The sequence below is a fragment of the Oxyura jamaicensis genome, chromosome 2, assembly GCF_011077185.1.
Source record: "Oxyura jamaicensis isolate SHBP4307 breed ruddy duck chromosome 2, BPBGC_Ojam_1.0, whole genome shotgun sequence".
Classification (NCBI taxonomy): domain Eukaryota; kingdom Metazoa; phylum Chordata; class Aves; order Anseriformes; family Anatidae; genus Oxyura; species Oxyura jamaicensis.
This window is the reverse complement of record NC_048894.1, coordinates 79951799-79978036: the sequence shown is the minus strand read 5'-3', so window position 1 is coordinate 79978036 and position 26238 is coordinate 79951799. Positions and strand designations below refer to the sequence as shown.

The following is a 26238-nucleotide window of genomic DNA, read 5'->3' as shown; positions in this document are numbered from 1 at the left end:
ATGGATTGCATAGCACTTTGCTCAAAACACAGTCCTTTGGCCTCTGTCTTGAGTTCAAATGAAAACTTTATTTCTGAGCTGCTGGTCATTTGCAAACCAGCCATTTTTAATATTTAAGCCGGGAGACAGGTACTATTACATAGTAGCCAGACTTGTTTACCTCATAGATTCTGGCATAGCACATCTTGACATTAGACTGACCTGAAATTTACAAGCTGGGAATGATTATGTAATAGAATATAATTAAACCTAAATATATAATTCAGGAAAGAAAACAAGACGTAAGGTGGAAAGAATTACCAGTGGGTCAAATTCAGGTGGTAAATTAGGATGCTAACGGTACTGCTTACTATACTTTTCTTTAACATACAAACCACGCAGCATTCTGTGTAATGTGGGAAGCCATGTTTTCTCCTTTAAAATAACTTATTGGTATTTCGTCAACCAAAAAAAGAAGCTTTGGTGTATTTCAACAAATCACTGGGGTGGACCCCCAAATACAGATTGTGATTTAATGTTTATCAGCATGAAACTGAAGAAAGTCCACAGCACTTCAGGCCATCTAAACCAGGCTGGTGTGGCCAGTCTCACCCCTTCCCAGTGCTTGGTTGTACAATCTGAGTCAGATTGTGCAGCGTGCTGGCTGAAAATGTGCAAAACAACAACAACAAAAAGCAGCAGTGATAACCCTATGTTGCTGTTAAATCACAGCCAGAGAGACCACAGAGGTGCTGCACATCCCCAAATCTGGAAGGGTTTTTCATGGTGTTTCAACATGTTTTTCAACGTGCCTCACCTCGAGTACTGTGTTCAGTTTGGGGCCCCTCACTACAAGAAGGACATCGAGTTGCTCATGCGAGTCCAGAGAAGGGCAATGAAGCTGGTGAAAGGTCTGGAGAACAAGTCTTACGAGGAGCGGCTGAGGGAGCTGGGACTGTTCAGCCTGGAGAAGAGGAGGCTAAGGGGTGACCTTATTGCACTCTACAGGTACCTGAAAGGAGGCTGTAGCGAGGTGGGGGTTGGTCTATTCTCCCACGTGCCTGGTGACAGGACGAGGGGGAATGGGCTAAAGTTGCGCCAGGGGAGGTTTAGGTTGGTTATTAGGAAGAAATTCTTTACTGAAAGGGTTGTTAGGCATTGTAATGGGCTGCCCAGGGAAGTGGTTGAGTCACCATCCCTGGAGGTCTTTAAAAGACATTTAGATGTAGAGGTTAGGGATATGGTTTAGTGGAGGACTTGTTAGTGTTAGGTCAGAGGTTGGACTAGGTCATCTTGGAGGTCTCTTCCAACCTAGATGATTCTGTGTTTTCAACATGAAGGCAGAAGACAGCAGCTTAAAGACAAATCTAAGGATGAGCGGGCCTCACTCTGATGGCTTTGCCCCGGTGGTCCTATGGCTGCGCGGGCCTGACCCCCTGAGCGCGCCATTTTGGCCTATGCCCGCGGCGGCCATTTCGCCCCGGGGGTGTCGGGGCCGGAGGGATGGCCGTGAGGCTCGGAGCCCCCTGCCCTCAGCGGCACGCAGCCAGGCTCCCTGCGGCTCCTCCGGCCGCTAGGGGCGGGCTGGGCGGCAGCCGGGGCGGACTACAGCTCCCGAAGGGCTGCGGGAGCCGAGGGCGGGCGCTTTCGCTTCCTGCCCCGCCGGTGCCCGCCGCGGGAACCGATGGAGGGCGCGGAGGAGGCGGTGCGGTGCCCGGTGTGCCTGCGGGAGCTGCCGGGGGCGCTCATCAACTCGCACCTGGACCGCTGCTTGCAGGCAGGGGAGGGCGAGGCGGAGCGGGGCTGGTCGCCCCCCTCCAAGAAGCCGCGCCTCGCCGCCGTCCCATCGGGGGAGACCACCCCGGCGGCAGCCCCCGTCTTCTCCCTCTTCCACAAGGGCCGTGGAGGCGGGCAGAGCCCCGGAGCCCCCGGCGGGAGGAGCGGGGCTGGGCGAGGGGACGCCGCCGAGAAGCCGGAGGAGGGAGGCCTGGCGCTGGGCGGCGGGACGGCGCTGCGGGGGGACAGCGTGGCGCAGAAGCTGGAGGGGAAGCCCCTGGCCGACAGGCTGCGGCCGGACACGCTGAGGGATTACGTGGGGCAGGAGCGGGTGCTGGGCGCCCAGACCCTGCTGCGGTCCCTGCTGGAGACCCACGAAATCCCCTCCCTCATCCTCTGGGGGCCGCCGGGATGCGGCAAGGTGAGTGGAGCCCCGGGCCCCCGCCTGCCCCCGCCCAGCGCCTCGGGGCCGCCCCTGGTTCCTTTCCAAGTCTGATCAACCCCAACAGCGTCTCTTTTTTTTTTTTTTTTCGTATCCTCTCGCATTTTTTATTTTTTTTTTCCCACCCCGTATGTTATTTTGGCTTCTGCGTTGACTTTATGCTGACTGATGTGCTCTAGTTTCTGCAGAAATGACGAAAACACAGCTTGCCTCTAGAATAAAATGGAAGCAACCCACACTGGCCAGCCAACCTCCCCACAGCCTGCACTTGAATTACACAGGCCAAACTCGGTTCATTTCAGACAATAGGCTTGTTTTAGTAAACTTCAGAGCCATTACTAATGTGCAAAAACTGGGAATATTGAAAACAATCTATAAAAATATCGAGGAAAGGGGGTGAGATACTGGCAGATTTACTACAACGTGGCTTGCAAGCGCAGGTTTGGTTTTGCCCACAAATTCTCTCTCCTGACAGGGAAAGACTTTGGTGTGGAAGGGAGCTAAGACTGTGGGTAGGCACGCTGTGCCAGGCTCTCATCCAGCTTCAAACAGGCAAACCAAAAGTGGTCAACCCTTCCAGCTTTTGGTCACAGATCTTGGCTACAGCAGGCTCCTGTTCTGCCTCTTTGCTGTTCATCAGAGTAGACTTCTGACTTGCATAAGAACTGTCCCTTTTGCCCCATCAGGAACAGTTCCAAAGTCTGTTACTCTCTCTCTCCAGATACTTAAGTTCTTGGCTAGTTCATCTCTTTTCTAGGTTGCCCCTCACCAGATAGCTCTAAGGCTTTGCTTTTTCACCGAGCTTTTAATGTATTCTTTTGAAGTGTCAGGACCATCTACTCCTGGCTGAAACAGGAACTTCTACTTCAAAAACCTGAATGTTTCCCCTCACCAATGCTTACTGATCTTTCTAGGATGGTTTTGGAGTAAAATTTCATTTCAGGCCTTCTCCAAGTCATGTTTGATTCGGTTAAGTGGCTGGAAGTTCTGTATTTCAGTTGTTTTTATTTATTTTTTTAATTCCTGTCCTTAGTGTTTTAAAATGCAAGGTAAAAAAAGTCTTCCATAAGGATGGTAAAAAGAGTCTTTGGATGTCTGCTTGCCTCTTTCACGTGCTGTTTGGAGTGTACATATACAGGATGTCTAAGAAAACATTTCACGAAGAAGTAACCTGAAATGGGTGAAGGACTGATGGACAGGAAGCATATTTTCCCTCTACGTGAAGAATTACGTAGATTATTGTTTGAAATATTTAAATGATCTTGTGAAAGAGAAAAGTATTAGCACTTAGTTGGAGTGATAGTTAAAAACGTTTTCTGTTGTATTGTTCTTTTCAGGGGGAAAAATATTAACAAATGACTGTATTACCTAGCTTCAAATGTAATAAGCCCACATGCTAAGCTCTGCCCATCAAAGAAAATAGTCATATGCTAGTGGGCAGATGCTAAAAGGAATATAATTAAATATGTTGGTCTGAACTTCAAATGGCTGTGTAAGGTGGTCATTTGGACTTGGACTTCTTCACTCTCCTGCTACCCGTGCAATCTGGTTATTGCTAACCATCTGTGCTTTTTTCCATTTCTACAGCCAAATACCGTGTTAACTGACACTTCTTTTAAAAAGGGTAGACTCAGTCAAAAAATAAGTGGACATTGAGTTAACCCTTGGGGACACATTTCAAATGCATTTATGTATTATTTATCAGTCTGGGCTTTTAGGAGAGGTGTTGTAGTTCAACAGGCTTTTTCTGAGCAAGAAGAGAATCTTTGCTATTAAACTGCTGCAAAAGTATTTGATACTGAAGGTCAAGAACACTTTGAGAACTTTTATTATGAAGATAACAAAGCCAATACCTGATTAAAAATGCATTGTGCATTGTACTGTTCTGATCAAGTTAACTTGTCCCAGGTGCACTTGAATATTCAAGGAAGCACAATCAAAACCAGAAAGACAAAATCAGGGTACTTTTGTTGAGGGCTAACTTTCTTTTTTTGAATTTTCATTTATATTGTGCCTTCTCTAAGGGAGCGTAATCTTTTTACTTTTATTTTGTCATCCTAATTTCTTATGAAGCCGAAGTGCTTTAGTTGAACTTGTTTTGACTCCATTTTTTTTTTATTTTTGTGACTACTAAGTATTAAACACATGAATGTGGTTTTCACTTTAAGAAGCTGACCGGACGCAGGCCAGAAGAAGAAACGCTACCTCAAAGAGATGCCGTGGTTATTAACTTATGAACAGTTAGCTTATTCATCCTGACTACGCAAATTTTTTAAAGCCTGTATGAATCCTAGTGTAATCGGAGTAAGCTGCACTGTGATTTATGACACCTTAATGCAGGGATTTACATTTTTGCTTGTCTGCCACAGGGCACCAATTTTAGTAGAGTTAGCGGGGGGACACGAGTAACTTGAGCAGAGAATAATTTTGCTGCCACAGATACGGTTTAAGCTTTATAAAACTGAACATTCTGTTTTTAAATATGGTAAACATTCCCTCTTACGTATGTCATTTAATGAGGGGGTAAAAAGAAGTCAACAAGTAGCTGGAACCTGCTCCCTGTAAACAACATGACAAAGTGTTCATGTGTGATTTTCTTGGTCTATGTATGCAGTCTGGTACTAAGTTAAAATCTGCCATGTTGATGTAGTGCAAAATGTTTTTAAAAAGCCACACAACAACAGCAAGTGATCTTTGGTTTCCATCATATCTCCACTAAGTCTGTATTTTATTTCTAAGAGTCCCTTATTTCTTCTTATTTCTTCTATATCTGGTTTTATTCGAGATTATCATTGAAGCACAGGTGGCAAGTAAGATTTTAATCTGAAAATGTGTGGTATCTTTTACAGTAGCATAGAGTTCAGAACAGCTCTGAAAAATGGGTTCATCTTTGAACCCCTCCCCTTCATCATGGGAGAAGTCTTCACATAACGTGCGCTTGATTTTGCATATGCCAATTTAAATTGGCAATATCTTTGCGTAGTGCTCTGGGAAGAGAAGACTGGGGTTAGCTCGTTGTGTTTGTAAAGCATAATGAAACAAACCTGGATGGAGCAAATGGAGGCACAGCTCTGCTTCAGAAAACGCCGTGCGGTGACCTTGCCTCTGTTTATGCCAGGTCTGGCTTTTGGAAGTGCTGGAAGCCGCTTGCTGTTGTTCAATGACACCTTACTCCTCCAGTAGTCTCCCTGTGGGCTATTTGGGGTGTGAGGAACCAAACAAGAGGAGTAAGAATAGCATCTGCCCTTAAATAAATGCCAACTGCTGCCACTTTTGATTGCATTTATCTCAATAGGCAGCGTCCCTGAGCCATGCTCATCTGCTGTCCTGGCAATTTCCTTTAGGCATAACCTGACTCATTGCCTGTGTCTCTTGTGACTTGGTGTGGTAGCCTGGGTTCAACTCAGCAGTGTTGGATAGGACAGACCCCATTTTTTTTTAAGCTGTATCCCAGGGAGCTGCTTCCCCAGTTGGAATCTAAGGGTACTGGCACTGCTGGCACTCTTCACAAGGCTGTGCAACCAGGCATGGCCCGTTGTGACTGGTCAAGTGCAGGGTGGCCCTGCTGCCCTCAGAGGGAGGGCTGAGGGTGAGAGGAGGCTGCTGACGGCAACATCATGGAAACAAAGATAAGGAAATCTTGGCCAGGATAAAGGAAGAGGCAAAACTACAGGGAATGTCATGGTAGAGAGCAGCAGGATGCTGGAGCTCTGATAATGTGGTTGGAGACCCTACAAGTCTGCAGGTGTAGCAAGCTTTAGTACTGCTTGTTGGGAGAAGCATGTGTGTTGGAAGGGTTCATCCAGCTGCAAGGGATTGCTCTTGCACTGCAGAGTGTTCCTGTGAAGTGTAGTGTGAACATCAGCTCCCCAGGAAGAGGCTGAGAGATTGAAATAGAAGAGTGTGAGCTGTTCTGCACACCTTGCAGGAGCTCCACAGCATGACTGCTGAAAGCAGCGTAGATGACACCTGAGACTCGGTGTGTTTTCTTTGACCAGCATCTACAACAGCTGTTTTGCCAGATTCATGCAAGTAAAGAACAGGGAAAGGCTCCATGAACAGGCAGATTCGTTAACAAGGTGTACGTGATCTTCCAGTGCAATGAGGTAAGAATGACCTTAGGTTTCACAGACACCTTCTTGACTAGGGATTCATTTGCTATGACCTGATCATATACACAAGCCTCCAAAGCTTTTCAATTCCACTTCTGAAGAGAGCTAGGCATTACCACTCTCCATTGCTAGAAAGGGCTGTGGTGAGCTAATGCAGTGGGTGTTTAATCACCTGGTAAAAAGCTGCAAAAATGAAACCACCACCTTGTTTCCAATTGGTAATGTAAAGTCATTGAACATCAGCATAAGTGGTAAGTGGGACAGGCTTTTTTTGTACTTGATTTTGCCTGTTTTCTTCCAGACCTGGAGGTGAGGTTGCATTTACCAGTGGCAGCACAGAATGAGGAAATTGGTTATGTTCAAAGAGAGCTGCCCAAGCAAGGAAACTTGTAGGTGTGCAGAAAGTTCTTGTCTCCTACTACAAACATCCTGCTAACCGAACCAGCAAATCTGAGGGACTTAGCTGCTCTGACATTGAGAGGAGTGCTTTAATCCAGGACTACTTTTATTTCATTCATAGCTAGTATCAAAGCATGGAAGAACCAGTAGCACTGCTGCTGGGAGTGGGCTTGTTTGGTTAGAGTTTTGGTTGTTTGGTGGGATTATGTCTGTGTTTAAATCTTGGTTTGTTGCAGCCTTTGGGGAAGGAAGTCCTAATTTGGGTTGACATGAAGAAATTTCCAGTGGAAGAGAGCTTTGGTATTCAGGTGTTCTGTGTGAGCTAGAATATGTGACTGCAGGCTCAAGCTGAAGGTTATTAATGAGTCATGGTCCTTGACTTTTTGTGTAGCGTAACACTGGCTTCTGCTTGAGAAAAAGCAGGAAAATGAATTGGGCTTCAGCTAAAATCAGTTTTTTTTGGCTAACGACTGTCATTTGCTATACTCATATATCTTGCAAAAATTGTGAGTTTTGACTCGCAATACCAGCTGTGCTGATTGATAGAAAAAATATGTGCACTCTGGGTGTAGAAAAAGTGATCTCTGCAGACTTGAATGTCTCGATTTAGATGTGTTCTTAGACTTACACTGACCATAACAAGGCCCTTCATCTATGTGACCTGATGTTGATGAAGTGTGAGTTACCGGTTGAAGTGGAGCTATAAGAAGAATAGCCACTTGTTTGTTGTTCTTGTTTGTTTGTTTTTGCCCCTCACCACTAGTAGTTTTAGAGAAAGAAGAGGTACTTTTTTCTTTTTCATCTTCAGATTTGATATATTGGGGTTTTCCACGCTTTCAGTGGTTTTGAGGTATGGACAAATCCTCCAAAGGTACGTTCTGAATCAAGTCCCTTTTGTAAGGGAACACTAACTTTTTTAGTTTTTGGTTTTATTCTGTTAGCAAATTCTTAAGCATCACCTTTTTTTCCTGGTCTCCCAGCCCTCCCTGATGTCTGTAGGCGTGGCTGTTAGCACTTCCCAGAGTATCTTTCCAGTCTTCTGCAGCATTCTCAGGAGGCAAAGGGCTGGTGCTTTGAGCTCCAGCAGATGAGAGGGGATCTGACATAGGATTTGTATCTTGTATCAAGAGATGAAATTACACCTCTTCTGAAAACAGTCAGGAACCCCTTACTAAAACTAAAGCAAGGATAAGTAATTCCTTCCCCCTAACTTCCCTTCTCTCATCTTTGTCTGGTTGCTGTTCTAGGGATGTGGAAACCCATTAAAGAGACAGCAGTGCTGGTAGGGCAGTGAAGGAGGTCCCACCAGCACCACTAGCAGTGGTCTGGTAGGTGGTTGGTTGCTCCTGCAGTCTCTCTGCAGGAGGATCAGGTTTAGAGCACTTGCTGCATTAACATGAGTACCTAGAATATCTTCTGAAGCAGTTTTATCAGCACCTGTCCTGCCCCTCAGCTGCTGAGGCTCTCCTGGGGCTTCTGTCTCCTGGGGCTCCTTTACTAGAAGCAAGACTGATGGAAGAATCACCCACTTTTCCTCTAGCAATACGTTCAAATAGAGATGCACTGCTCGAGACATGCAGATACACCTGCCGTTACAGAGGGGAGTGAAGGAAGGACTCAAAACTATGCCCGCGTTCAGGTGTAGTCAATCTGTGTGCAAGGTAGCGCTGCAGGCTGCTGCTCTGCTTTAGTGGGTGCAGTGAAATTCCCTATAAATAAATTGTGATGTGAAGGAATCCTCCACAAGAAAAAAAGTGTGAGTGCTCACTAAAACCAGCCAATGGTTTGTTCAGCCTGCAGCCCTTTACCTCTCCAAGCGAGCACTTGGTTACTATTGACTATTTAGATATATATTTTCTGAAGTATGCATGTTACTTTTCAGAGTTAACACTCATGCTTTTGTAGAGAACTGCTTTTTGATTAATTTCATTATTACAAGGGGTGGAAATAGAAAAAGCTTTAGTTAACAATATTTATGTAGTTTTTTCTTTCTTAAATAATTGCACTGTAAGCTCTTCCGCAGGTATCTTGGAATGGTCCAGCTCTTTATTCTTTCATGTCCTCTACAAAATAGTTGCGTATTGAACTGTAGTCAACCCATCTTCTGTGACAACAGCGTATTTGGAGAACAGTTTTCCTTCAATGATAAAGGAGGCAGCTGTCACTGCTGGCACTTAAAATATTGAGACGGATGCTTAAAAGTGCAGGCCCTAGAAATGCAGTGGTGGAATTGGCAGCCACAATAGCATGAACGAAAATATCCTACTCTCTAAACTGTCAGCACTGTCCCTATGTCCTAAATATATAGCTTTGCTCTTTATATACTGTCTTCGCATTAGTACTTTTCTGTATCCAAAATGATTGTTACAAGGCTAGCTCCTACCGCTTTTTCAGACCACCCTGGCACACATCATAGCCAACAGCAGCAAAAAGACCGGCACAAGGTTTGTGACGCTGTCAGCCACAAGTGCCAAGACAAACGAAGTTCGAGATGTCATCAGTCAAGCCCAGAATGAAAAAAGACTCTTCAAGAGAAAAACCATTCTCTTTATTGACGAGATCCATCGTTTCAACAAATCTCAGCAGGTATTGTACTACATCACTTTTTTGGAAAAAGCCGTGGTTGGAACTTCTGTAGAATTCCCCACTTTGCCTTAAGATGGTAGCGCACTTTAGGCTTTTGATTTTAATGTTTGTAGTACATAAATTAGAGTTAAAAAAATTAAATTCATAACTAACTTGCAAGTATTGATGTGTAATTGCTGTCATTTGAAGATTTAAATAAATGTATGAGCTATACTTGTAGTTGACTTGCATGCTGGGCTCTGTGTGATGTTTTCCTGAAATTTTATTTCTCCAAAGTCATGTTAGTAGCGTTTGCTGTACGTATCTTCATTTCAGCCTCCATGCTGGGGATTAAGTTCCATGTTACCTTTAGAAAGGTCTGGAATATGGATGTGCATAGCGTGTGTTTGCTTTAATGTTGTGCACTCTTCTCTGTGAAGAAAATTAAAAGCATGGTGCTTTGGTATAATACATTGCTGCAGCCATCGCCTGAGTGTTGTAGTTTTTTAGTTTTTCTTTTCCTAGGTATTTTTGTCTTTAGTCATGCCATGGAAAGATCAAATTCTGTCCTGCTGGTTAAGTTTTTATATGGAACCATGTTCTGATCCTACAGTTTGAACATACTGTTGAATTAGGTAGTAGAAAAAAAGCTGTAGCCCTAAACATTGGTTCAAGGAGTTAGAAGTAGCCTCGTTATTTGTTATATTAGATAAGTTATTTTCATGGTATTTTGATTGCCAAACAATGAAACAGTCACATAAACTAAAAATTTGCAGATTTTTGACACTTCCTTTTCAGTTGGTAGGGTCATTCTCAGTGCAGGCATGGGTTATCAAGGTGAGCAGCCCACTGTGTGCTCTGGGCATGAAATTAAATCATTTAATTAGCTGAACAGATGAGGTGCCATGTCAGTGAGGTTATTTGTCACATCAACAGGGAACCCAAAGACTCACAACACGAGAAAAAAGTATTTGAAAATGCCAGATAGCCTACTCACATGGGATGCTTCAGGTTGTCATTGATTGAGATCAGGTTTTTCTGCTTCCCTCCCATGCTCAGGACACTTTCCTTCCTCACGTTGAGTGCGGGACAGTGACTCTGATAGGAGCGACGACAGAAAACCCGTCCTTCCAAGTCAATGCCGCTCTCCTGAGCCGATGCCGGGTGATCGTTCTGGAGAAGCTCTCAGTGGAGGCGATGGAGACAATTCTGATGCGGGCCGTCAGGTCCTTGGGGGTCCAGGTTTTGGGCAAAGACGACCGGCCTGACAGCTCTGCAACTGGCAGCAGCAGCGAGAGCTCGGAGTGAGTACTTTATGGGCTGCAGGGTGTTAACGCACACAGCCAGAGGAATTGACTGCCTGCCAGGGAGAGGGTGAAGCAGTTGGGGGGTGGGAAAAGAAACCCTAGCCACTTCTGATAGTAAAGAAAAGAGGTGGCAGCATATGGCATGGGCGGGGGGGTGACAGGAGAGAGAGAATTCAAAGCACTGGCTCTCCATCCAAAACATAATCTCACCGTCTGGATTAGGAGAGAGTTTTATACTTGGATCTGTAGCTCCTGACTCACCCCCCAGGATATTTAAATCCATTCTGCTGCCGGGGATTTGCTGTGGAAGCCTGTAACCGAGTCTTTGTCAAGTCCTAATGTGTGTTGCTTCTTGTTAGTGGTTGTAAAAGCATCGCATTACCATTAAGTGGCAGATGGGGCATCCCCTATTAAATTAGCTTGGAAGTGCCTGACGAAAGTTTGTTGTTTTCTGAGAATTTTTGTGAATGAGATCAAGAGAGAGTACTACTGTGTTTTAGCTGCAGCATAAGTGCTATGGTATGTTTTACAGTATGCTGGGGAGGGTGTTTGTTGTGAGATGTTAATAGATTATCTTAATATATATATATATATATATATTTTTTTTTTTTCTGCCCCTTTTTATCTAGCCAGATATTCGTGTTAAACATTTGGGAGAGTTTTTGGAAATACCAAGGTCAAGATAGATCCCCTATGGACGTATATCTGCCTTCTGAAGTGGCTCACTGGCAAATAAGAATAATGCTTGATTCTGCTACTTTCATGCAAGATGTTGTTACAGTTTGTTCATGGTGATGCTTGTGTGTACTGCTAGTAACCTACAGTGCACTGATGTGGTGCTAATTGGGCAGGCACTCTTTATACAATAAATAGAAGGGAGTATGCTTTTTCCTTTTATCATTATCACAGAATAGAATCAATAAGAAGCAATAACCTGAATGCTGAGGTCAGGGCAGGGAGTAAAAACCGTCTCTTCCCCACGTCCCCCTTCTTTTTTTTTTCCCTTCCAGCATACCATGCCTCACTTTTACTCATTTATTGCTTTTGCATGTTGTAGTAGTGTGACTTTTAGAAGAGAGGGCAGTACAGCATGTCATCCTTAATGTAATGGCACAGCTGTGGTTGTGGCTACACCCTGACTGGGGTTTTGGAGACTTTCCTTTTTATGTATGGGATTAAAGTAGAAGGCATAGTTTCAGCTGCAGTTGTTTGGGTTTGGGTTTCGCTAGACTCTCATATCTGCAACCTTCCGTTAGCTATGGATGATTTAAACAGCGTGGTGTGGTGCTTAATCAAACTGAAAGAAGTCTGGCAGGCAGGCTGTCAGACTAGCATGGTTTCAGGAATCTATCCATGAAGAGAGAGTGCCCCATACCAATGACTAAGCAGGAGCCAGACATTTTAAAATGAAAATAGAATTAGGAATTGTAAAGCTTTTGTTACAGTTGTGTGTTCAACTTCTCTTATCTTTCCTACCACTATCTGGTTTTGGTCTGTAGTTGATACATACTGTTGCTGTTGAGTTTGGCTTTTTAAATTTTTTTTAAACCACCCTGTCCCTTACTGTGGTTCAGTTTTTGATCTCCTTCTTAGTTCCTTCTTGCTTCACTCTCCGTGCCGTTTTTGATCCTTCATTTCCTTTCCGCCTACCACTCTGCAGGAGCAGCTGCATCTCTTCTTTTACCTCTTTACCTCCCTACCTCTATGAAGCAGGGCTAGCGTTAGATGCAGGCAGGTAAGAGTTTGTGCTGTCCTGAAGAATGAACAAAAGTATGTCACAAATGACAGTGGAGTTGATTGTTCACTGTGCTCACATCTGTTCCAGAGTTGGAAAAGGTGCTATAAGGCAGCACGTCCCCATATGTGAGGCATACCCACTTTAGAAGGGATGCAGAGATCCAGCCAGAAGACAGAAGAGGTGTGGACATTGTATTATGGATTTAATCTCTTTAAGGAGTGAGTTTTCCTGTCTAAACCACGTGCAGTATGAAGTTCTGCATGTGCTCCTTGGAATCATTTTATCAGATGGTATCACAACACTTTTCTGACATGATGGTTGACCTAGATGAGATTTTGAAGAAGAGGATGATTCTTCGTGGTCTCTTTTACCTTGAGGAGTAATGTGAGGGTGGGTCTTCCCTAGTTTCTACAGGTATATTCGAGCTCAGTGAGAATGCAGCCACTGCAGAATGATTCAACAGATTTCATTGGCTCTGCACTGCATGCATGTGCAGCAGTTACCAAAAGGAAAGTGTGCTCTACTAGAACCTATTAAGCTTTCTCAGTGGCTTTCTCTTGTCTTGCTTCCCCTGTTGCTGAAAGTTTCCGATAGGATTAGATCACCTGACTTTTTTCATCCCATTGTACCCCTTTCTTGCTGTAAAGCTGAACTAGAACCCCTGGAAGCCATTACAGAATTTGGTATCACAGAATCACTGAATTGTAGGGGTTGGAAGAGACCTCGAGAGATCATCGGGTCCAACCCCCCGGCCAAATGTAAACCTTTTCATACAATTCTGGGATTGATAATAGATAGTAGACATGTTCCTCCTTTTACATGTAATTTCTGTATCAAGCTCTGACTTACTTCTTGTTTTCTGTGGGTAAAATTACCAGTTTCGGTAACATTCATCTTTGTACAAGGAACACAGAAACATCTAATGTCATCAGGTCCATATCCTTTTCTGTGTGTTGTTATTGCACTTAAAAAGTTTCTTTAACAATTCTTGTATGAGTTACTGGGTTTCTTTAGGATAAAATCTGCTTTGTTTTACATCTTCATCAGCTTTGCTGCCATCAAATGGTGCCTCATAAAGCCTTTAATAAACTAAAAGAGGGGAGATTATGAAAGGAAGTTTACAGTCTTGAAGAAGGAAAGTAAGGAAACATGAGCATGAAAGATGCTTTATATTGCTGAGATTTTGCTCGTGCTTTTCGCTGTTTTTGCTGTCTCAGTAACAGCACAAACTGTACCAGCTATGCACTGATGCAGTATGCTTGTGTTGTGTCACTGACAGAGGAAAATCAAATTATTCTTTTAATTCTTGACTTTTTATTATTCAGATGCTGCCCTCAGAGTGCTATCTGTGATTTGTCAGATGGTAAACTGGATGCTAGATTAATGTACTGAAGTTAGGTAGCCCAGAAGGCATGCAGTTGATGGAAACGAAAAGATTCCCAGTTTGCTGTTGGCAAGCCTAGACATCACGCAATTCAGCTTGTTAGTGGCTATATTACAAGTACTGACAGGTTTTGAATTTGCTGGTTTGTAAATCAGTATTTAACATGGGCTTCCTTTGGGTCTTGGGTGCCACACACCTTTTGAAAATTGTTCTCTTTCTGAAACACCCGTCTAATTTCCTTGCTGCAAATAGAGTTGCTGGCATGAGGCCTTCTTCAAGGACAATGCTATAAGGCTGTGAATAATTGATATCATACAACTTCATTTAAGACAAAGAATTGTATTTGCCCATAAAACTGTTTCAATCTGTCCAGGAGTGACTGTAGTGAAAATAATTGCGATATGAATGCAATAAAGTACTGATTTATATGTGAAAGAAGCAGTGGATACTTTATCTCATGCTCTGCTCAATTATTTCGAAATCTTTCATCATACAGGTTCTCCTTGCTTGGACTTCCTTGCTTCTACTCTCATTGTATCAAAGGCTGGTCGTGTACAGGTTTTACTTGTAGTTGATGCTATGTTTCATGTTGGTTCTTGGCACAAACTGTGTTCAGGATATTGTGATAAGGAGGGAATTGGAAGAATGATTTATTATCCCACAGTGGTAGTTTTCCATTACTTGAGCTAGTATATCACCTTCGGCTCAGTGAGTGATAGATCCTGGGGTGTCCCTTGTTGGCTTGTTTTTATTTTTGTCTCCAAGTATTGTCGGTTACGAGGTAGTAACATTAAGCATTGGCATCCAGGGGGTGTTCTGTGTTAATTTAGGAGAGTGGAAAAAATACAAGTCTGCCCATCTGCAAGAGGTTCAGGAGCCTGTGAAGAGGTCAGAACCTATGGGAGTTGTTCTGCCTCAGAGTTTGAGGGTGTGCAGAAGTCAGGGTAAAGTGAAAGCGTGTAGGGTGCCTGAGCTTCTGAGAATAGGATGGGCTTGAAAATGTAAAATACAGCGAGTGATGAGATTTAAGATCTTAATTCCTTAGAAAAATTAACTAAATTCACTTATTCCTAGTATAAAATATTATTCGTAAATTCTGAGTAAGAAGGGAGCTGAGACTATGGAATTAGGGAAGCATTACATTATTTCAAATCATTGACTTCATCAATACACCACAAACAGCTTGCCCATATGTGGAAGGTTTTTGTTTGTTTGCTTTTTCCAATGGCCTGTATGTATAGTGTTTTTCTTATAGACGATGAGTAGATTGACCTAATACATAACACATAATTTGGAGTGAAATTTCTGTTACTGGAATATTTTAACTTGCATTTCATCATGGAAGCACGACAACAACTTGCCTGTAACCAGATTTTTACATACCTCCTCCTGCCTTTTTATTTTAATTTCTGTAATGCTAAACGCTAGTGTTGAGTCAGTGGGGCACTTACAGTGAAGTAGTGAAACGGAAGAGCACTTAAAGGTAACAGGGCTCTGAAACTTTGATTCTTTTGGGATTCTTTGCAGGGTTCACATGTGGAACCTTCCCTTCAATCTGCCCTGCTTGTGTATCGAGGTGTTTGCTCAGTGCACCACATACTTGGTTTTGTTCCCTGTTGATGTGTATTAGCAGCAGGATGTCTGTATGTAGTGCCTGCTGCGTTTTTACAGATAGCCTTTGCTTTCTTTGCTGTCCTGTTTCAATGCATGTAGAAAAAACTGGTGCCCACCTTTAGTAGTGAGAGTGAGCATTGCTCCTTGATTTCCAAGTAACTTGGTGTATAAGCTACTTGACAGAAGTAAGGCACTGTGTTTTTATAGTCTGCTATTTCCCTGTTAAAAAACGGGGTGTTTGAAACACTTCAGGCAAAGTGAGGTTAGTTTGGTGTGCCAGTACATATGTGGTTTGTCTTTTTTTTTTCCTTCCTAGCTTTCTCAAATACATGAGAAAATTATCAGATGAAAATAAAAATATAACAAGTTACATAAGTTTACATGTTTTATTTTTCTCACAGAAAGCAATTTTTGTTCCTGTTCTCTACAGCATGGTCTACGTCCCCAGAGGATGTTTGTTAGCCTTTATTTGCAGTGGTGTACGTTAAAATTGAGGCTCTGCAAACTTTTCCCTCTCACGTATGGGTATTAGAGGGTTCAAATACTAATTGTTAAAGTTTTTCCAGCACCTACTGTCTTTCTCTGTGTGATGAGTGCAAAGTAGATTTACAACAAGGAAGAGTAGGCAAATAGGTAAAGTTCACTTTTTTTTTTTTGCTAAAGTATCTTTTTGTTTAGGCTTGCACAGTTAACCTTGAGTGACAGTCCAAATGCAAGTTTTTGGAAGCTAACGTTGCCATTCAGACTACTTTTGACTAGCATGGGAAGGGGGAGTTCAGAGCTGTTCAAATACCTGTAGCTGCAGAGCTGCTTGCAGCTGCTGCATGCTTAACAACAACATTTTTCATAACCCCATAAAGAGGTGGGCCAAATAATGAAGATTAGTAGAGCTGCATGTCTGGGAACCCTAGCATTATCTCTTTGTACACCACTGGTAATAGCAGTAGTAAATCTTCCTGGTGAATGAGGTGCAGGGCTGTTGGTGAATCCCTAACAACTTCATGCACGAGGGCTTCATAAGAAATTGCCTCTCCAAGTCCTGTGCGTTAATCCCTTGCTGATATGTGTCACTGTTGATTTTCAGTCCAGTTACTGGAAATGGTAAAGTTAAGGTGATTACTTGTGTCATGCTTTAACTCCATCGGCTTCTGTTTTCAAATCAGCTGTGTCCTATGTCTGGCAAGCACCTTAGCAGTTGACTTGTTTATGCAACTGAAGTTTGAGGGTCAAATACTCAACAATATGCATGTGAAGTGTGCAGTCAGGTTGGTTTGCATGGCATTGGGAGCAGGGATTGCAACCCGGTGAATGAAAACCTAGAGGAAGAGATGGAGTGCTTTACTTTCCCAGATTTGCCGTAGATTGGCTATGAGACCACGGCAAAGCCTTCACCTGTTCCTGCATTTCTCAGCTGTTCCTGTCCTGTTCATTTATGCTGTGTGTTCACTGGAATTCAGCCCTTCACGATGCGCTCTCATAGTCCTGGTGTGCTTAAAGCAGTGGGTGGCAAGAACAGGGACTTGTGTGCACTGGGATTTCTTCTGGGATTTCACAGCCTTTCTCTGTGCTGCAATAGTTTTTGTACCCCAGTGACTGAAGTTGTACCTGTTACCATTTCAAATAAGAAAGCGGGATGCATATATGCTTTATGATTTACATCAGTGCTTCTTGTCATAGCTTTTTAAAGAACATCCGATAGCAGCTCTTAATGTCAGTAACCTTTAGTTTAAATACTCAATAGTTACTTTGTGCATCATTATATTATCTCATGCATTTGGATAGCTTCCTACCTCTTCATTGTCCTTTCACCAAGGAATTCTAACTGCTAGCTATGAAATGCTGATGGAGTAAAACCTTGTGATGTTCAAATGGCTGTGCCAGAACTGTGCTGCTGGCAAAAACCTGACCCTGGTTTCCATTGAATTTGGTGAGAGGAGGTAATCTCAAGGAAAAAAATAAGGGGATTAAATAGATGAGAGCTTCTTTTTTTGGGGGGTGTGCCATTGTATTTAACGTGCATTGGACAGGAGGATGAGGGGTAGGATTCCACAGTTTTATCCCAGGTTCTGCAGTGCTTAATCATGACAGACAGAAGGAGTTACGCACAAAACGTAAGCCCAGTTGTCTCTCAGCAGACTTTGCAAAGAAATGCAATATCTTGCACAATACGCAATGAGAGGAGCACAACGTGGGATAACAGCTTGTGGTCATTTTGTTGCAGATTCCCTGTGTACATAGAGGAGAAAGCTCTAAGTACCCTAGCCTACCTTTGTGATGGTGATGCAAGGACTGGATTGAACGGACTTCAGTTAGCACTTCAGGCCAGACTGGCAGCAGGGAAGACCACTCCTCTGAGTACTGCCAAAGGATGCTCTGCCGATGGAGTTCTGATAACAGAAGAGCATGTAAAGGAAGGCCTACAACGATCTCACATCCTATATGACCGAGCAGGTGGGTAGCTGATACAGTTTCTGCAGCTTTCTGAAGAGCCCCTGTAATTCCTGCTGCTTCTCCCCCTTTCATGTCACTTGCTCTGATGAAGCAGTGGCTGTACTGAAATTTGGCCTAAAAAGTTGCATTTCCTTTACAGTATAGCAGGCTCATCCAGAAAGTCCTTCTAAACAGTTTCCTCTCACTGCTTAGGAAGCATAGGTTAGCTGATAGACTTGCTGGCATTCCTTCCAACAGTTGCGTGGTGAAATTATTTTGTTCCTTCAGGTTATTAGAATATTGCGGTCTAAGAGGGTTGCAAGGTAAAGTAATACTTTGATGAGATTTGTTCTTGGAGGGTTGGAAATGCTCTATTGTAGTTTGCTTATATTTTTAGGTTTGCTTTTACATGTAATGAATTCTGTAACTTGCTTAGTATAGGTTACATAAATCTAATTGCATTTCAGGCTTCTTAATGGGGTAACCACTCTTGCTACACTTGTAACTTGGCAATGTTAGGCACCATAGTAGTTGGCCTGCACCTATTTATGCAGATGGTTAGAGGCCAGAGACTGAATATTTGAAATTATGTGAATCACCTTGAATGTATGTGCTAGTTCTTCAGCAATACTTGAGTTACTCTGCCATAGTATCAGACCTTCATGCCAGGCAGTGTTTTTCCACTGTATCTGATATGCTGAATTAACTGTCAATGCTTAAAAGCTGTTGGTGAAATTTGTAGAGGTTGCTTGCCATGCATTTGCCTGCTCTCAGCCTTGTTAAAAAGAGGAAACGATGGCTCATTGTCAGTAAGAGTCAGCTGTGCGGATATGGATATGTTGGCAGCTGAGAAGGGAAGGATAGGTGGGGGGAGGGAGAAGAAAAATTTTATGGGGTATGTGGCAGGAAGAAATCATGAGTAGGGAGAAGGAGAAAGGGGAAAATCTGACCAGTTTACTGGTGTGACTCCTGTGCTGTGCAGGTCCCTTGTGTGTTTGCTGTTGCCTTGTGGCTGCTGTCACACGACTCATTAGTGGCTGTTGCTCCCAGACATGCTGTGCCTATTTGCTTAGTTAGAGATGGCACAGAGCGCCTCCACCTAAGGCTTGCATGAAGTCTAGGTAGCGTGTCAATAATCCTTTGAGCTTTGTGTGGTTTTTGTAAGATTTTCTTTCAGAGATGAGTGGAAGCAGTGAAAATCCTTTTTCTTGATTGTATAAATGGCAAAAAGCCTGTGATTGCTAATGTCACAGTAGCAAGCTGCCTGGGTATGTGCCTTTAAACTTTCTTTTGCAGAATATTCTGTGTCTGGATTGACCACTTCTGGCAATAGAGATAGCTATTATGTTTTGTGTGTAAAGAGCTTCTGGATAGAGGCTACTGTATAAGTATTCATATTTTTGTAGTATGCTTTAATACTTTTTGAATCTCAGTTCTTGTTCTGGAATCTGCAGGCTTCTTTAAAAAAAAAAGGGGGGGGGATTCAACCTTATAAGTGAAGAGATGTGATGCTGTCTAAACAAACATGGTAACAGCAGCATATACTTGAATGTAGCTTGTTCACATAGCAAGCACCAGATAGTGTTCAGCCTGAGTTGCTTAAATATGGAATTCAGTTTTTATATGGTTTAATTTCGCTCATGTTAAGCAATATTTGCCAAATGTATACAGTTGTGCATGCTTTTATGTACTCTCACTGAGTAGTCTAGGAAGGAAATTATTCTTAATCCAGTCATGAGCCTATTGCTTTTATTTGGGTACAGCCAAGATCTTTGCGTAGATAATCTGTGTATTTTAGCTGGCAGAACAAAGAAACCACTAGACAAATTTCACTGCCAGGCTCAGCCTGCAGCCCTAACAATGTGAAAGAAAAACTGTTGTATTTTAGCTTTTAATTGTAGTTACATTTTATTTTGCTTTTTGGAGAAAATGATGCAGCAGCTAAATTAATTGTTAACTATAGATGGACAAAGACTTGACTTTTTTAAAGACGGAGTTATATTGTCTCTTCTTGCTTTTGTGTATTGTAGCTCACTGCTTCCACTGATTTAATAATGAATACCAAAAATAAAAATCAGAATAGTGGCAGGATTGTTGTTTCCATCTATGTATTAACAGCGTCAGCTATGGTAAAGAAGGGAAATATGTTGAGATGAAGATAAGGTGTTCCAGGTTACAGAATGTTAACTGCTGTGCCATCCTATTTTATGAAGGTAGAAAGAGAAGGTGACTTGCTCCATTGTATTTGTTTGCCAGCTTTACTGTTCTCTGCAGGGCCAGAATGAGAAGGCTTTTTACCCATGCTGTTACTTCAGTCTTTCTTCCAAGGCTTTATTCTGTGCTTTATCAGTGAGCAGTTGATATATCTTTGACTAAGACAGGAAATAATCTGAGACAGGGACTGTTATATTACTTTGGCTTGCTTTAATTAGGGATTGCTTAAGGAGTCCAGACGCTAATTATGGTCAGTGAATAAGGCTGGGTTTTGTTGCTGTTTTCTTAACCTGTCTACTACCAATAAGACCTTAGAGAAATTAACATCCTAAATTAGCTGGAAAACTCTTCTTAAGCACATAAGTGATTTAGGGGCACAAAAATGAGAATCAACCGTATTTATGTGTCTATATACATCAGATACTCTAGAAAATACTGTCTTCCCAGAAGCCTTTTCTGAAATGTCTTGTTTCTCTTACGAAAGGTATTTGCCTGTCTGGGAACTTAATAGAATAGTTGTGTTTTGATTCCAAAAACTCTTCGGAGATTTGATTTCAAGAAGCATCTGGGATGCAAAGCAGCAGTGATAAGTTTACATATGCATCTCTGTAAGCTGAATTCATAAGGCCAGAATCTACATAGTGGCTAACTGGCCTGAGAGACAGAGCTAATAAACACAGGTCTCTAAAGAGTTCTAATTTTTTTTTTAACTGTTTCAGGTATCTCATATAGAGTATAACATGCATATTTAAAAAAGAATCATAAAATACAGTTTCAACAGAAGGAAAAATATACAGTTACATGCAGTGGACAAAGAGGTTTTAAGTACAATTCCACAGTTTTCCTGAATAGGTCTGTCTAGAGTATAAATATTGTCATTATGTTGGTGAGTCAGTCACACAAATAAATTTGAGGAAGGAAATAGAGGGAGAATACTGTCTCCTTGCATAGCCATGTACTCTGAAGCACTCTGAAGGTTGGTAAGGTTGGTATCTCTTTTCCTAACCTATCCATTGGATTCCTTCTGCCTCTCTAGTTGGCATTCCCAGGCACGACATGTTAAAGTAGCCCAAACAGAGTAAAAAAGCACTTCATCCCTCCCCCCCAGAAAAAGCAAAAATTCAGACAAATGCAACTTTTCAAGATATTTAAAGGCAGTCTTCCTTTTGAGAGACGCAAAGACGCCTCTTCCAAGATGATGATGCGAGTCCAGCTGCTTGGGTTTATTGCCACTAACTCAAGTGCTATGACAGAGCACAGACATGCTGTTTATATTGGCATGGGTAATGACTACATACCACAGGGGTCTTTGTGTGCAGTCCTATCAAAAATAGCTGTCTGCAGGACTGTGTACTCTGGGAGTGCACACTCCGAATTCCCCACAGAACCGCAGTGCAGCATGAGCAGCAACACTTGGAAGATGGGCCCAGTTTCTCACCTGGGAGGTGGAAGTCTTACTGACTTGGAAAGGAGCAATTGCAGTGGTATGGAGGCTTTGGTTTTCTTAATGACGTGTGCAGCCTTTGATTTTGCAAGGACTATAAATGACAGTGATGTGTTCTGATACGGCCCTGAGGCTGTAAATCCTTTAAGCTGTAGGAAGAAGAGAAATGTTAACAGATGGCCGTGCACGCAGCCAGTTGCCTTTATAATATGGTTAACTGTGAGCCAAGGAATGCCAGGCACTTTGAGAAGTAAAAAATCAGATTATGTGGAAAGTTTAAAAACCATATCACAGGAAAACACTCTTAAAAGTTTGATTAAAAGATATGCATAAGAATCAAACCCAGCTGCATGGCAAAAAAGTTGCAAGCAGGAGGGGTCTCAGTGTTCCTAATGCTGCCCCCCTATTTTTAACTATAGCCCTAAAATATCTGTGTAGTGGCTTTGTTTCTACTTGGAATTCATACTTAAGATTATATTAAACTTTAATGTTTAAAAAAAAAAAACTTCCTTGTAAATCATTGTCTCCCCACCCTTTACTTAGCAGTCTGGTATTTCAGATAGTTGGTTGTTTTTTGGTGGTGATGGTGCTTTTTATTTAACTTTTTTTTGTGTTGTTTGAACTGGTTATAATTTTTAGGGCCCTTCCTAAAAAGGGTGCAGTTGTCTACATCTGAACCCAGCATTTTGTAGTGGGTTTGTCAGAGCTTTGTGCTGTGATACAATTTCCCCCAAATTTTGTAGTGTCATCACTATATAATTACAGCAATGTTTTCTTTTTTCCATGTGTAATATAGCAAATTCACGTCTCATTTACTGCACGCTTCATTTTCAAATTTTATTTGATGTGAATTTTCTCTTTCTAAAGTATCACCGGTGTATACAACTTTTTTCTCTTATGTTGCCTCCTCAGTGCTACCTACATGTGCTTGTCAAAAAGCAATGTTTGATGGTTTACATGTTCTCCTACTTTACCTATTGTGAATTAGGAGATATAAGATCTTCTTCCCAACTGCTTAAAATACCAGTTTTGTTTCCTGCTTTGGAAGGAAAGGTCATAGGATATCAAAACCAAATTGTTTGCCTTGTAATGTTTAAAAGAAAAGAAATTCCCTTTTCATCTGCTGTTGCTCTGATATGCTTATATAGTTAGGGGAATGGTTCTGGTTGCTTTCAGCATCTTCATGCTTTGCTTTGATGAACAACATAATGATATGTGCATAAAAAGAACTTGAAAAAGCAGGTCATGTTTACCTACTGTGACTTGATAAAATAAATTCTATTCTTTTAAATGTATCTGAGTTAATTTGCTCCATATAGCTTTGTATGTTTCTTCTCACCCATTCCAAATAGGAGAAGAACATTACAATTGCATCTCTGCCCTGCATAAGTCTATGAGAGGCTCGGATGAAAATGCTTCCCTTTACTGGCTTGCTCGAATGCTTGAAGGTGGTGAGGATCCACTCTACGTGGCAAGGAGGCTGGTAAGATTTGCAAGTGAAGATATAGGTAAGCGATAGCAGTATTTCTTGTTGGAATATTATGTTGAATTCAGATCTTTTGGTATTCTGGTATACTGGGGGGGTGGTGGTGGGGAATATAAATGCTACATGCGGAATAGGTACAAAATAGTGAGATGTACCATGTCTGACAAAAGCTTAGTATATGCAGACAGAAGCCTACATGTGATGTCATTCTGATGACTATCTACTGCAGGAAAAAAAAAAAAAAAAATTCTTTGAGGTTGGGTTTTGGCAGTGGATTAATATATATTCTTTCAACTTTGGTGATGATTATAGGTCTCTAGTAAACTTGTGTCACAGAGAATGTGTATTTCAGAAATGTCTGGGTTTTTCTTTGTTAATTTGTTTTAGTAACTGTGGAAGCTAAAAGCCTACCCTGGCATACAAACTTCAGATTTGATATCTGGCTCTGTAGTTTATGGCATCTTCTTTTACTTATCCAAAGTAACAGATGCAGCAACCTTTTTAGTGCATGTGATGGGTGAAGAGTTACTAGATTTGGGGAAGCTACGTCTAGACAGTGTATTTCCCCACTTTTTCAATTCCAAAAAGTAAGCGAATCATCCACTATCTGCTACTGCTCAGACTGCCACTGTGTGGCAACAGATTCATTTTTTGGGGGGGCAGCATGGAAGAAGGAAGGTTGTAGATGGAGAGAGTGTATCTTAAGTACTGCCAAGTATTGTACCAGACAATGCCATCTGAGACAGCACCTTTGCAGTGTGCATGAATAATCTTCCTTCTTACAAGAGGGAAAAAAAAAAAGGTGATTAAAGTAAACTGACTTTAACCTGTTTTCATCTGATCCTTTTCTGCAGGGCTGGCAGATCCTTTGGCTTTAACGCAAGCAGTTGCTGCTTATCAAGGTTGTCACTTTATTGGAATGCCAGAATGTGAGGTAAAGGCTTCTTTAATTCACTGATATTGAAGTACTGTAAATTTAAAAAACCTATTTCTAATTGCAAAAAATAAATAGATTGCAAGGACAAGGCAAATTTAGTTATTTGCTCATTCTACACAACAGTTCTTTGAGTAAAAGAATATTGTAGCTCTAAAAATAGAAGCTGTAGTTTGAATTTCACTGCATGTTTGATTTTAAAAAGAGGTATTTGAACTAATTTCATATTTCTCTCTCTCTTGTTTTCTCTCCATTACAATTAGTCATATATTTTGACATTCTAAATCAGTTACTCTTCTCTAGGAGCCAATATCATAAAGAACTGAATTGTTGTTTAATAATACTCATACTGTAGTAGCCCACAAGGTCAGTATAAAAATACAGGCCTTCTCAAGCTACACAAAATACCTGGATGACAGTCCCTTTCCAAGAGAGATTAAAAGAAATCACTTAAAACTTTCTCTTTTTTTGTTTCCAGGTCATTCTAGCACAATGTGTAGTGTATTTTGCAAGAGCACCGAAGTCTATAGAGGTGTACAGGGCTTACAGCAATGTGAAAGAATGTCTGAGAATGCACACAGGACCTCTACCACCTGTTCCACTGCACCTGAGAAATGCCCCGACAAGGCTCATGAAGAACTTGGGCTATGGTAAAGGCTACAAATATAACCCCATGTACAAGGAACCTGTAGAACAGGACTATCTGCCAGAAGAGCTGAAAGGAATGAACTTCTTTAAGGAACAAAAAACATGATGGGCTTGCTGTGAATGTTTTTGATTTTATGATTTATAAATGTGTATCGGGATGAAAATTCCCTGTATAGTTTCAGCCCAGTATTCCTGAGGCTGAAAGTTTCAAAGCAGTGAGCCTCTGAGATACTTCTCATTTTACTGCTGTCATTCCAGAGTAGTTTTGTAAACAATTCAACTTAAGCAATATGGAAATGCAAAAGTAAACTTAACCAATATAGTATTGTCACCCTCTGGTTCAAATTTAATGGTGCAAAACAATGAGACTTGTATTTCTTACTCTTGCTGAGAGACGAGGAATGTTATCATGCTGCTTTTTAAAATCAGTATCCATTTCAAAATTTTAGAATGTTGATTTTCCAAAAATATAGTAAGTTGTACCTCCCCGTTAAAATATTATAAGCAAAATATAATTACACTGTAATTCTTTTGTGATGTTCCAGAGAAATTTTGTACAACAACATTTATTAAACCAATAAAGTTGTTGAAAACAGTGTTTTTGCATATGTTTAAATATTCTTGTGACAGTACTGTAGTTTTGAAAGTTTGAATTTGCCTTAGCTTTATCATGCCTACTTTCCACAGCAAGTCCAAAATGATTCTAGAAGTAGAACGGTTGTGAAAATAGCTAGATTATGTTTGTTTTTAAAGTTATGTCACTTAAAATTGTTATTGTGTCATGATGTTTTGAGAAATGCTTTTGGAAAGGAGATTTCTGGTAGCAAAACACCCTCGTGTATTTTGAGTTTGTTTTAGCAATTCCATTAGTTTTTAATTGGAAAGTTGATACACACAAATTTACTTCCTGCTTTTATAATAGAAAGATAAAGACAAATTCTCTAATGAAAACATATCCACATCCAAGATTGTTGGGTGTGAATATTTCTGTTAAGTGGGACATAAGGTCATGGCAGTGTCCCGGATGTTGACAGCATTCCTTAAGTGCTGGTTTCCTTTTTTTCTCTTCAAACTTAAGTGCGCAGTGGTCTAGTCTGCTGAAAAGCCAGGAACTGCTTAAACAGCATATGACTATGATAATTACTTGTTGGATCGCATAAGAGGACCGTTGTTGGCTGGAATCACAGTAGATCATTAGCTAAGAAGATTTTCGTTATTGAGATGCTGAGTAGCCACTGGGGCAACTGTCTGCACTTGTTGAAGTGACATGGAATAAACTGGCCACCAATGAATAGGATGTCTAAAGGAGGCTGAAAATTGCCTCCTGCACTAGAGCACACTGCAGTTACTGCTGGATTTGCTTGCTACATACCCCATATACTTTTTGTACCAGGCCTGTAGTGGTTACCTGATGGATATCAGGGATTCCTATGCTGATCCTGCTAAGTTTATGCGCTGAAAATCAAATGTGCTGAAATCAAAACTTAGCCTGCCTTGTGTATAACTTCTGATCATCTTTTGCTATTCTACTAATAGTATTATGTCCCCACTAAATGAAGGAGGTGGCTCTGCTGACTTCTCTGAGAGGTGCCAGAAAGCTACTAAATCCCCTCCTAAAGGTTTACTTACTACAGATTATTTTTTTTTATTATACTGAATCTTTTTTTTCAAATGTGTTATTCACTGAACAATGACTGCTGCTTTATATCATTTGCAGTATTTGACAGTTTTTAAAAACTTTAAATTCAGATATCTTCATTTACAAA

The 26238-nt window shown here is 41.6% G+C and overlaps 2 protein-coding genes across 3 annotated transcripts in view; one reads left to right on the top strand and one right to left on the bottom strand.

The window, feature by feature from the left end:
- Positions 1-10403, bottom strand: part of MYLK4 (myosin light chain kinase family member 4) — a 74792-nt gene extending 64389 nt beyond the window's left edge. The window contains exon 1 of the mRNA XM_035316325.1: positions 10271-10403. Coding sequence (XP_035172216.1) covers positions 10271-10326 — 56 coding nt within the window. The 5' untranslated portion in view covers positions 10327-10403. The remainder of the gene's footprint in view (positions 1-10270) is intronic.
- On the top strand, positions 1618-25068 carry WRNIP1 (WRN helicase interacting protein 1). 2 transcript variants are annotated; one of them, XM_035316329.1, is made up of 8 exons: positions 1619-1911; positions 1945-2176; positions 9103-9294; positions 10333-10577; positions 17538-17767; positions 22757-22912; positions 23745-23824; positions 24303-25068. In XM_035316329.1, the coding sequence occupies exons 1-8, from the start codon at positions 1664-1666 to the stop codon at positions 24576-24578; spliced, it is 1659 nt and encodes a 552-aa protein (XP_035172220.1). In that variant the 5' UTR covers positions 1619-1663; the 3' UTR covers positions 24579-25068. The 2 variants fall into 2 exon arrangements, with proteins under 2 accessions (XP_035172219.1, XP_035172220.1); XM_035316328.1 differs by having other exon boundaries at positions 1618-2176.
- The last annotated feature ends 1170 nt before the right edge of the window (positions 25069-26238 follow it).